Consider the following 9,325-nt stretch of genomic DNA (forward strand, 5'->3'; position numbering starts at 1 on the left):
CGTGCACCCGCGCCCATCTCCCTCCCCTAAATGCCTGTGCGCCTGCCTCGGCTCCGCGCATTTGCACCGGCCACGCGCCCCGCTTGCCCTACCCGCCTTCGCGGCCTCCCAAACTGGCCGCCGCGCCCCCGGCCTGGGTGCCTCCGCCTTCTGCCCCACGCCTGAGGGCCGGCCCTCCAGGAAGGACCCTGGGCCGGGATTATTTCCAGAGGGCGAGCGCTTTCGAACCAAGGAAAATAAAACTCGAATGTAGCCATTGCTGCCTCATTCTTTGTGCGGGGGAGTGGGTGGCACGCGGGACGGAGACTTTCGGAGGCGTGGGGGGGGGCCTTCGGAAAGCTGGGAGGGACACCATGGAGCAACGCGGAGTGGGAGGCAGGAGAGAGAGGCCCTCGGCCTCGGTGGGGGACGGGGGAAGGAGGCCCTCGGGCACGGGGTGGGGGGAACCCGGAGGGAAGCCAAGGGACAGCGGGAGCGGACAGCGGGATCGGTGTAGGGGAAGGGAGGCCTTCGGTCACGTGGGGGAGGGGGCCAGGGCCGGCGCGCGTCCCTTGGGCCTCGTGGGCCTCCTAACCCCCACCAAATGGGCCTGTCACATCCCCCTCCTCCCCGCAAGCTCCCTGGAAAGGAACTTTTACGGGGGCTGCATTGAGTCACCACCTACTCCCGGTTCCAAGTTTCTCTTTAAGTGGAGCCGGCGTGGTATCTGGGCTGCAAGGAGCTGGATCGCGATTGGCCAGTCTGTGCCGCGGGTTGGCCGCGTGGTTGGCTGAGGCACTGGGCTCGGGCAGCATGACCCCGCAAGATTGGTCACGGGCTCCCAGGCCCCGCCTCCCGCACTGTCGGCGCTGCCCCGGGTCGCGTGGGGCAAGGGCCGCGGGCCGCAGCGGGTGAGTGCGCTCCGGGAACATGACGGCGGCGGACCTCCCCCAGATCCCCGACGTGGACATCGACTCCGACGGCGTCTTCAAGTATGTGCTGATTCGAGTCCACGCGGTGCCGCCCTCCGGGGCCCCGGCCGGGGAGAGCAAAGAGATCGTTCGCGGCTACAAGTGGGCCGAGTACCACGGTGAGGGCGGGGCGGAGGGGCAGGGGGCGGGATCTCCGGCGTCTGTGGGCGGGACTAGCCACGGCTGTGGGCGGGGCCGAGGGGCGTAGTGGGAGGTGATCCTGTACCCGGTTTCATCCCTGGCTGGCCCAGAGGAGCGTGGAGTACCCAGAGTCTGGAGTACCCAGATGGTCCTGGAGACGAGGGGCTGCCATGGCCCGACTCCTCCCTCCTAGTCCCAGCGCCCCTGCCCGGGTGCACCCCCTCCTCCATTTCATCCCTTCCCAGAGGGTCTCCTCTCCTGGGGAGGGAGCCGCTCAGAGCGGGGCTTCAGACCCCTTCAGCCTTCAAGGGCAGCCAGGGCGCGTGCTGAGCCCCCCTTCCTATCCCAGCGGACATCTATGACAAGGTATCAGGCGAGATGCAGAAGAAAGGCTATGACTGCGTGTGCCTGGGGGGCGGGCGCATCTCCCACCAGAGCCAGGACAAGAAGATCCATGTGTACGGCTACTCCATGGTGAGCCCACAGCCTCGGGCCTGGGTGGGCTGAGGGCCCCAGTCCTGGCTTGGGGAGACCTGGCCCTCCAAGCTGCCTGACCTGGGGTGCTCAGTCTTCCGGCCCTTCTCAGCGGCAGAACCCTCCATCCAGGGCCTGTAGGCTCCCCATTTCTCACGTGGCATGACACAGGAAGCACACAGGGTGGGAGGGAGCCGCCCCCTGCCCCTCTGCTCTGACGGTCTGCGTGCTGTTCCTGGTCCAAAAGGCCTGACTGGCCGTCATCCTTTAGTGCTTTGAGGCCATCAGTGCTGGGGTGAAACTAAGAGGCCCCTGTCCCTCCCTTCACCAAGCTACCAGCAGATACACGGGGGCACCTAGAGGGGTCTGGGCCTCCAGCTAAAGGAAACTCCCTCAAGATCTGCGCACCCTGGTGGCCACGCTTCCACAGGAGAGCGCCCTGGGGTGGTCGGAGGGGATGACAGCCCCCTCCCGAGCTGGCCCCTGGTGTCCCTGCTGACCGGGCGCCCAGAGCCAGGACAGGGCTGTGAGAGCTGCCTTCTCCCTTCAGGGTTACGGTCGCGCCCAGCACTCCGTCTCCACTGAGAAGATCAAAGCCAGGTACCCTGACTACGAGGTCACCTGGGCCGACGACGGCTACTGAGGCCCACCTGAGGCCAGCCACCTCCAGCGGCCCACTTGGAACTCTGTTCTCAAGGCCACCTCCCAAGAGGCTGGGCTGCACCCCCTGGCGCTTTGCCACCCTGGCCAGGCCTCAGTGCCCGGGGTTACCTCTCTGGGAAGAATTAAAAGCATCGTCACCTCCGCTGGTCCCTGAATGCTGTGTGTCTTGGCTTCTCTGTTCCTAGGTCACCTCTCTGTACCCCCGACTAGAGTGGGGGCAGCGGGTCACTCCTGGCTGCCCCTCACCCCGCTCCACCCCTGGGGGCCCCAGGAGTGGCAGTGCACACTCAGCCCTTTGGGGCCTGATAAGGGGGCCCCTGGGCTGCTGCCCCCGTTTATGGCCTGATTGCTTCTCCACACACCTGCTATCCCCAAGGACATCTGGGAGGAGACCTGATGAGCCCTTACGCAAGGAGCTAGGGCTGAGTCCCTCGGGCCTGCCGAGGCGGGGACCCATCCCAGTGTGCGGGGAGGGCAGGCGCCAGCAGCCACCCTCCTGGCCAGCTGCCAGCTGAGGTCACGAGTCAGGCAGTCTACGACCCCTCGACTCCAAGGTCAGGTCCCACGGCCCTGTGCCGCAGCCACAGGCTCTGCTCCAAGTAAACAGGCAGGGCTTCAGACTTGGAGCTGGGAGCCCCTCTCCCAAGACCCTTCTCTTGGCACAGGGCTGTGGGGAGCGGAGGTGCCCCTTGCCGAGGCTGTGACCCCGCCGTGCCAGCCTCCTGTGAGCCTCCAGGGCCCTCACGGGAGCCTGTCCAGGCAGGCACCATTGTGACCGCGTTTGAAAACGAGGAAAGACTTCCCCGGTGGTCCAGCGGTTAAGAATCTGTCTTGCAATGCAGGGAAGGCGGGTTCGACTAAGATCCCACGTGCCACAGGGAAGCTAAGCCCACGCACCGCAACTACTGAGCCCGTGCGCCATAACAAAAGATCCCACGTGCGGCAACTAAGACCTGACGCAGCCAATAAATAAATAAATTTTAAAACAAAGATGAGGAAACTGAGGCTCAGGTGAGACAAGCTCCCCAGGCCGCACGGTAGTAAACTGTGGGTGGAGCCTGGCTCCAAATCCTTCACGGGGGTCGGTGCCACAAGCCCCAGAGTCTCTAGGTTCCTCTGGACTCTGTGCCTGGCAGCGTCCAGCCCACGCTGTTCAGGACACTTGTTGGCGAATAGTCTGTCCATCGTTTGTAAGAGCAAGCAAAGAGGAACCCACAGGCTGAGTTATGGAGGCCAACGTCCCGGGTTGCTAGGGCTGCCCCAACCCATGCAGGGAACTCAGGGGCTGGGTGTGGGGTTTGCACAAGCTGGTTTCCTACTGGCAACCCGGGCCAGGCTGAGTTGAATTCCCAGCAGGTGTGGGGTCAGAGACCCCAGGAGAAGCGGCCGAGGCCGGTGTCACTCGGTGCTGTCTCCAGTGGGGCCTCCACCCGGCAGGGCTGGGCAGCAGTGGGCATGGTGGTCGGAGCCTGACCTTTGGCCTGAAGGAGCCAGGCAGGTGGGAGCTCACCTAGGCCAGGGGCCCCTCTCCTGGATGCTTTTACAGCCGGGTGCCCGTCCTTGTCAGCGCAGGGCGGGGCCAAGCGAGGGGCTGCAGGTACAAATGGGGCTGAGCCCTGCTCTCCAATTAGAGCAGAGTCAGCAGGTGGGGCCTCGGGCCGATAACCAGGAAAAGTGCCCACCAGGCTGGCCGGTGTACACACTGCCCCTTGGTCTCCCTCCCTCTGGCCTGACCATGTCTCTGCCCGGCCACCTCCTGCCCGTCTTGGTCCTGCTCCTGGGTGAGTCGTCGGGCCTGGCTCCCGGAACGTCCGGGGGCTCGGGTGCTGGGCCTACAGAGAAGGAGGGGTTCAGGCCCTGGATGGCCTGCAGTGGGGGACGCAGGTGAGCCCTTGGGGTCCTGGGGTGGCCCCGCCGGGGAAGGGTGCTGCTGTCCCTGGCCTCAATCTCCACCTGGGCTCCAAGGTGAGAGGGCCCTGAAAGCAGATGGTAGTCAGCCACTCTTGACCTAGACAGAGCTTTGGGGGGCCTGGGCCACCCGTTGATGCATCGCCTTGAGGGGGCTCCCTGATGGCAGCCCCTCCGGTTTCTTGCTGGGCTCCTGTTCTCTTCCCCAGGGAGTGTCCCACATCAGGGGTCCTCGGTCCCTCGCTCGCCCACGCACCCCCCATCCTGACACGCAGGCAGCCTCTCCAGGTTCAGTCATTCTCTGCTTGGCCCTGACAGGGACCCCCCAGGTGGCAGTTCTCTGGGTTCCAGGCCCCCAGACACAGACCCAGCCCCCTCCCTGCATGACTTCCTGGCCTGGACCCCAAAGCAGTGTGACCTATGTCCCGGGACGCCCGAGTCTGAGCAGTCTGTGGGCCGTGGAACAGTTCCAGGCAAGCTGGGATGTGGGGTCTCCCTACCCCAGGCCACCTGGCTGTCTCTCTGTTGGCAGCAAGGTCCCCGGGCTGGGCCTGGGGCCCCAGCCGCTGCAGACCCCCCCGCGAGGCCGTGTGCAACTTCGTGTGTGACTGCAGGGGCTGCCCCGACGAGGCCCAGTGTGGTGAGCCGGGGCCGGGCAGGGAGCGGGCAGGGCCGGCGCTTGCAGGCACCCCACCTGACCACCTGCCCTGCAGGTTACCACGGGGCCTCACCCACCCTGGGCGCCCCCTTCGCCTGCGACTTCGAGCAGGACTCCTGTGGCTGGCGGGACATGAGCACCTCGGGCTACAGCTGGCTCCGAGACCGGGCAGGGGCCGCACCGGAGGGTCCAGGGCCGCGCTCGGACCACACTCTGGGCACTGACCTCGGTGAGGCCTGGGCGGGTCTCCACACCAGCCCTCCCCTCTGTGCTTCCCGCCCGGTCTCCTGACCTCTCGGCCCGGCCAGGCTGGTACGTGGCTGCTGGCACACACCGTGGGAGAGAGGCGGCCACCGCAGCCCTGCGCTCCCCAACCCTGCGTGAGGCAGCCCCCTCCTGTGAGCTGAGCCTCTGGTACCACGTGGCCTCTGGAGGTGCGGGTCCCGAGGGGAGGGACCGGGAAAGGAAGGGGAGCTGCCGCAGAGACGGGAGGGCGCCCCCAGGACGGGACGGGCAGGGGTCCTGGGGCAGGGCGCAGCAGCCACCGGGCAGGGGGAGGGGTCCCGGGGCCTGAGATGCCTGGGACGCCCCACTGCAGGTGTGGCCGAGCTGCGGCTGGAGCTGACCCACGGTGTGGAGACACTGACCCTGTGGCGGAGCTCGGGGCCCTGGGTCCCAGGCTGGCAGGAGCTGGTGGTGCCCACCGGCCGCATCCAGGGTGACTTCAGGGTGAGACGGGGACGGTCGCATGGTGGGGGCAGCGAGGAGGGTCTGAGCTCTGCCTGAGATCCCAGGGACCTCGCTCTCTTCAGGTGACCTTCTCTGCCACCCGAAACGCCACCCGCAGGGGTGCTGTGGCCTTGGACGACGTGGCCTTCTGGAGCTGTGGGTTGCCCAGTAAGGTCCCCAGGCCGTGAACGCACACCTGGGTGGGGGAGGGGTTAGCAGGAGCCCGTGGTCCCCTCATTCCGGCCTTGAGCCTCTCCCCAAGCTGCCCTGACCTGGAGCCTTGGGGTGGGGTGATGTGTTAACCCTCCCCCACCCTAGCCCCGCAGGCACACTGCCCCCTGAGGCATCACCATTGCCAGAACAAGGCATGCGTGGAGCCCCACCAGCTGTGCGACGGGGAGGACAACTGCGGAGACGGTTCAGATGAGGACACGCCCACCTGCAGTGAGCCGGGGCTGGCGGGGCCACGGGCGGGGGTTGTCCCTTGGCACGGTCCTTCTGGGGGTGAGGCAGCTCCTGTCCACCTGGAGCTGGGGCCATCAGCGCAGGCCCGGGGAGGCGGGGGGCCCAGGGAGGAGGCCCCGCGTGGTAGCCGGAGCCCCGCTTCCCGCCCTAGACCACCACACGGCCACCGATTTTGAGAGGGGCCTGGGCCTGTGGAACCGCTCAGAGGGCTGGGCCCGGAACCACAGCGCGGGCGGCCCACAGCACCCCGCCTGGCCGCACCGTGACCACAGCCGGAACAGCGCGCAGGGTGAGGCCCCCCAGGGACCCCGGCCGCCACCCGGGCCACGCTCGGCCACAGCACCCCGGCCACCCCGGCTCACGCCTGCTGTCTCCCCAGGCTCCTTCCTGGTGTCCGTGGCAGAGCCCAGCGCCCCAGCCATCCTCTCCAGCCCCGAGTTCCAGGCCTCGGCCCCCCAGAAGTGCTCGGTGAGGCGGGTGGAGGACACAGGGTGGCCACCCTGATCGCCTGGGCCCTGGAGAGCCTCCCCTGACATGCTCACTCCCCTTCCAGCTCACCTTCTATCACTACCTGCACGGGTCCGAGGCTGGCTGCCTCCAGGTGTTCCTGCAGACGCGGAGCGCTGGCGCCCCCCAGGCCGCTGTCCTGCTGCGCAGGCACCACGGGGAACTGGGGGCCGCCTGGGTCCGAGACCGCGTTGACATCCAGAGCAAGCACCCCTTTCGGGTGAGGCTGGCGAGGGCAGCACCATGCAGGGACGTGGGGAGGTCCAGGGGCCCCTCAGGGAGTCCGGGCTGGGCCCCTCAGCTGTCTCAGCAGGAAGGCAAGCCAGGGCTGGGGTGGTGACGGGAGGGAGCGTCCAGCGATAGACAGGTACGAGGTGTGGGTCGTGGGGAGAGGGCTCGAGGGACCCAGGGATGACAGAGCCGCCTCCGCCCTCAGATCCTCCTGGCCGGGCAGACGGGCCCGGGGGGCGTCGTGGGCCTGGATGACCTCATCCTGTCTGACCACTGCAAACCAGTCCCAGGTGAGCCTGCTGGGCACCCCCCCCCGCCCCCCGTGAGGAGAAGCACAGCCCCCACCCACCTGCCTGATCCCTGCTCTGCCCCCACAGAGGTGGCTGGCCCACCTCCTGGGCTCTGGGCTCCTGGTCCCCGGTCCCAGCTGTCCAGCCTGCAGCCCTGGAATTTCTGCGAGCCCGGACATCTCTTGTGTGGGGACCTGTGTGTCCCCCCGGAGCAGCTGTGTGACTTCCAGCAGCAGTGCCCTGGGGGCGAGGACGAGCAGGAATGCGGTAAGAGGCGGAGCTGGGTGCGGGGAGCCCTCACCTCCCTTCCTCCAGACCAGCCCCCGCTCGCAGTGGTGGGCGGGGCCGTTCACACCGGCTGCCATTGCAGGCACCACGGACTTCGAGTCCCCCTCGGCCGGGGGCTGGGAGGATGCCAGTGTGGGGCGGCTGCAGTGGGTGCGTCTCCCGGCCCAGGACAGCGGGAGCCCTGGCTTGGACGCCAGCGGGGCCACTGGTGAGGCCCGAGTGCCCCGCCCAGGGCAGCCTGCAGCCTGCCTTCCAACTGCACCCGCACAAGGGTCCCCGCTCTGCTTCTTTTCACCGGGGAGGGTCTCTGAATTGGGGGGTGTCCCCCATTCTCAGGAATCAGTTCTGAGAGGCCTGCTCTTCCCCAGGGCACTTCCTGTCCGTGCAGAGGGCCTGGGGGCAGCTAGCAGAGCAGGCCCGCGTCCTCACACCCACCCTGGGCCCCTCTGGCCCCCGCTGTGAACTCCACATGGCTTACTATTTTCAGAGTCACGCCCAAGGTACCACTGTCCCTCCAGGCCCTCTGCCCAGCCCTGGGGCGGAGGTGGGGCGGGCCAGCCCACAGTGACCCCTTACCAGGCTTCCTGGAGCTGGTCGTGGTGGAAGGCAGCAGCCGTGAGCTGGTGTGGCAGGCCGCGGGCAGCAGCTCCGGGGGCTGGAAAGTGGACACAGTCCTTCTCGGGGCTCGCCACCGGCCCTTCCGGGTGAGGCGGGCAGCCTGGGGCGGAGGGCGAGGGGCACGCGGAGCCGGCCCTGACTTACCGGCCCGTCCCCCACGCCCCCGTGAAGCTGGAGTTCGTTGGGCTGCTGGACCTGGACGGCCCTGGCCAGCAGGGCGCCGGGGTGGACGGCGTGACCCTGAAGGACTGCAGCCCTGCGGCGGTCACCGAGAAAGGTGACCACCGTGGCCCAGTCCCCACCCAGGGGCCTCCCACCCAGGCCTCCTCGAGGGACCCCCGGGAGTCCCCAGTCCGGGAGCAAGTCTCTCCCCGCCTCTCGGGGCTCAGGAGGGGTGCGGGGGCTGCTGACCCCCCAGTGCCTTACCCCCAGAGATCTCCTGTAACTTTGAGCGGGGCACCTGCGGCTGGCACACTGGCCACCTCACAGATGCCCACTGGTACCGAGTCGAGAGCCGTGGCCCTGGGTACGACCACACCACAGGCCAAGGTGAGGCGGGGCGCCCCGACCTGGGGACAGCTCTCAGACTCGGAGCGGCCTCCCAGACCCACCCCGGGGGCCTCCCAGACCGGACTCCCAGGGGGCAGAGAGGAGCTCTGGGCTGAGTGTCCCCAGCCTGGCGTCTCTGTGGCTCAGCCCCACGGCCCGCCTGCAGGCCACTTCATGCTCCTAGACCCCACGGAACCCCCAGCCCAGGGCCCCGGTGCTCACCTGCTCACCTGGCCCCAGTCACCCGCGGCCGCTCAGGAGTGCCTCTCCTTCTGGTACCACCTCTATGGGCCCCAGACCGGTGAGACCCCGTGCTGGGCGGGGCCGTGGTGGAGGCCCACGGGGGGCCCCGAGTTCTGTCTCTGGGCCAATCGGGGCTCTAGGAGGGGTGAGAGGCAGGAGTCAGGGTCTTGTCCCCTCCAAACCCTGCCTCCCCCTAGGGACTCTGCGCCTGGCAATGAAGCGAGAAGGCGAGAGAGAAAGGCACCTGTGGTCGCAGTCTGGCACCCACGGCAACCGCTGGCACGAGGCCTGGGCCACCCTCCACCACCCGCAGGACTCCAGCGCCAAGTACCAAGTGAGGCCTGGTGCCCGGCAGAGGTGGGCAGGGCAAGGCCCCAGACAGCTGACCCCCTGCTGTCCCCCAGCTGCTGTTCGAGGGCCTCCGGGACGGGTACCACGGCACCATGGCGCTGGACGACGTGACTGTGCGGCCTGGGCCCTGCTGGGCCCCCAAGCGCTGCTCCTTCGAGGACTCGGCCTGCGGCTTCTCCACGGGGGGCCAGGGCCTCTGGACACGCCAGGCCAATGCCACGGGCCAGGCGGCCCGGGGCCCCCCTGCCCACCACACCACA

At 68.0% G+C, this 9,325-nt stretch overlaps 2 protein-coding genes across 2 annotated transcripts in view; both read left to right on the forward strand.

Annotated features, from left to right (window-relative positions):
• The first annotated feature begins 851 nt into the window (after window positions 1-851).
• Window positions 852-2,383, forward strand: PHPT1 (phosphohistidine phosphatase 1). The gene is made up of 3 exons (XM_024762588.1): window positions 852-1,069; window positions 1,441-1,565; window positions 2,116-2,383. The coding sequence occupies exons 1-3, from the start codon at window positions 910-912 to the stop codon at window positions 2,206-2,208; spliced, it is 378 nt and encodes a 125-aa protein (XP_024618356.1). The 5' UTR covers window positions 852-909; the 3' UTR covers window positions 2,209-2,383.
• Window positions 2,384-3,963: 1,580 nt separating this feature from the next.
• MAMDC4 (MAM domain containing 4) overlaps window positions 3,964-9,325 on the forward strand; it is an 8,343-nt gene continuing 2,981 nt past the window's right edge. Inside the window, exons 1-18 of the mRNA XM_024762619.1 lie at window positions 3,964-4,009; window positions 4,669-4,776; window positions 4,850-5,023; window positions 5,103-5,228; window positions 5,393-5,523; window positions 5,607-5,691; window positions 5,842-5,967; window positions 6,140-6,277; window positions 6,368-6,456; window positions 6,542-6,715; window positions 6,932-7,016; window positions 7,104-7,283; window positions 7,387-7,482; window positions 7,655-7,804; window positions 8,355-8,471; window positions 8,638-8,772; window positions 8,912-9,048; window positions 9,119-9,324. Coding sequence (XP_024618387.1) covers window positions 3,964-4,009; window positions 4,669-4,776; window positions 4,850-5,023; window positions 5,103-5,228; window positions 5,393-5,523; window positions 5,607-5,691; window positions 5,842-5,967; window positions 6,140-6,277; window positions 6,368-6,456; window positions 6,542-6,715; window positions 6,932-7,016; window positions 7,104-7,283; window positions 7,387-7,482; window positions 7,655-7,804; window positions 8,355-8,471; window positions 8,638-8,772; window positions 8,912-9,048; window positions 9,119-9,324 — 2,303 coding nt within the window. The remainder of the gene's footprint in view (window positions 4,010-4,668; window positions 4,777-4,849; window positions 5,024-5,102; window positions 5,229-5,392; window positions 5,524-5,606; window positions 5,692-5,841; window positions 5,968-6,139; window positions 6,278-6,367; window positions 6,457-6,541; window positions 6,716-6,931; window positions 7,017-7,103; window positions 7,284-7,386; window positions 7,483-7,654; window positions 7,805-8,354; window positions 8,472-8,637; window positions 8,773-8,911; window positions 9,049-9,118; window position 9,325) is intronic.

Source organism: Neophocaena asiaeorientalis, unplaced genomic scaffold (genome assembly GCF_003031525.2).
Source record: "Neophocaena asiaeorientalis asiaeorientalis breed wild unplaced genomic scaffold, Neophocaena_asiaeorientalis_V1.1 scaffold78, whole genome shotgun sequence".
NCBI lineage: Eukaryota > Metazoa > Chordata > Mammalia > Artiodactyla > Phocoenidae > Neophocaena > Neophocaena asiaeorientalis.

Bases quoted from the DNA above. Each gene is read 5' to 3' on its own strand.
- PHPT1 (XM_024762588.1), top strand. From the start codon at position 910: ATGACGGCGGCGGACCTCCCCCAGATCCCCGACGTGGACATCGACTCC. The intron at 1,070-1,440 runs GTGAGGGCGGGG...TTCCTATCCCAG, and splicing joins CAAGTGGGCCGAGTACCACG to CGGACATCTATGACAAGGTA. The intron at 1,566-2,115 runs GTGAGCCCACAG...TTCTCCCTTCAG, and splicing joins ATGTGTACGGCTACTCCATG to GGTTACGGTCGCGCCCAGCA.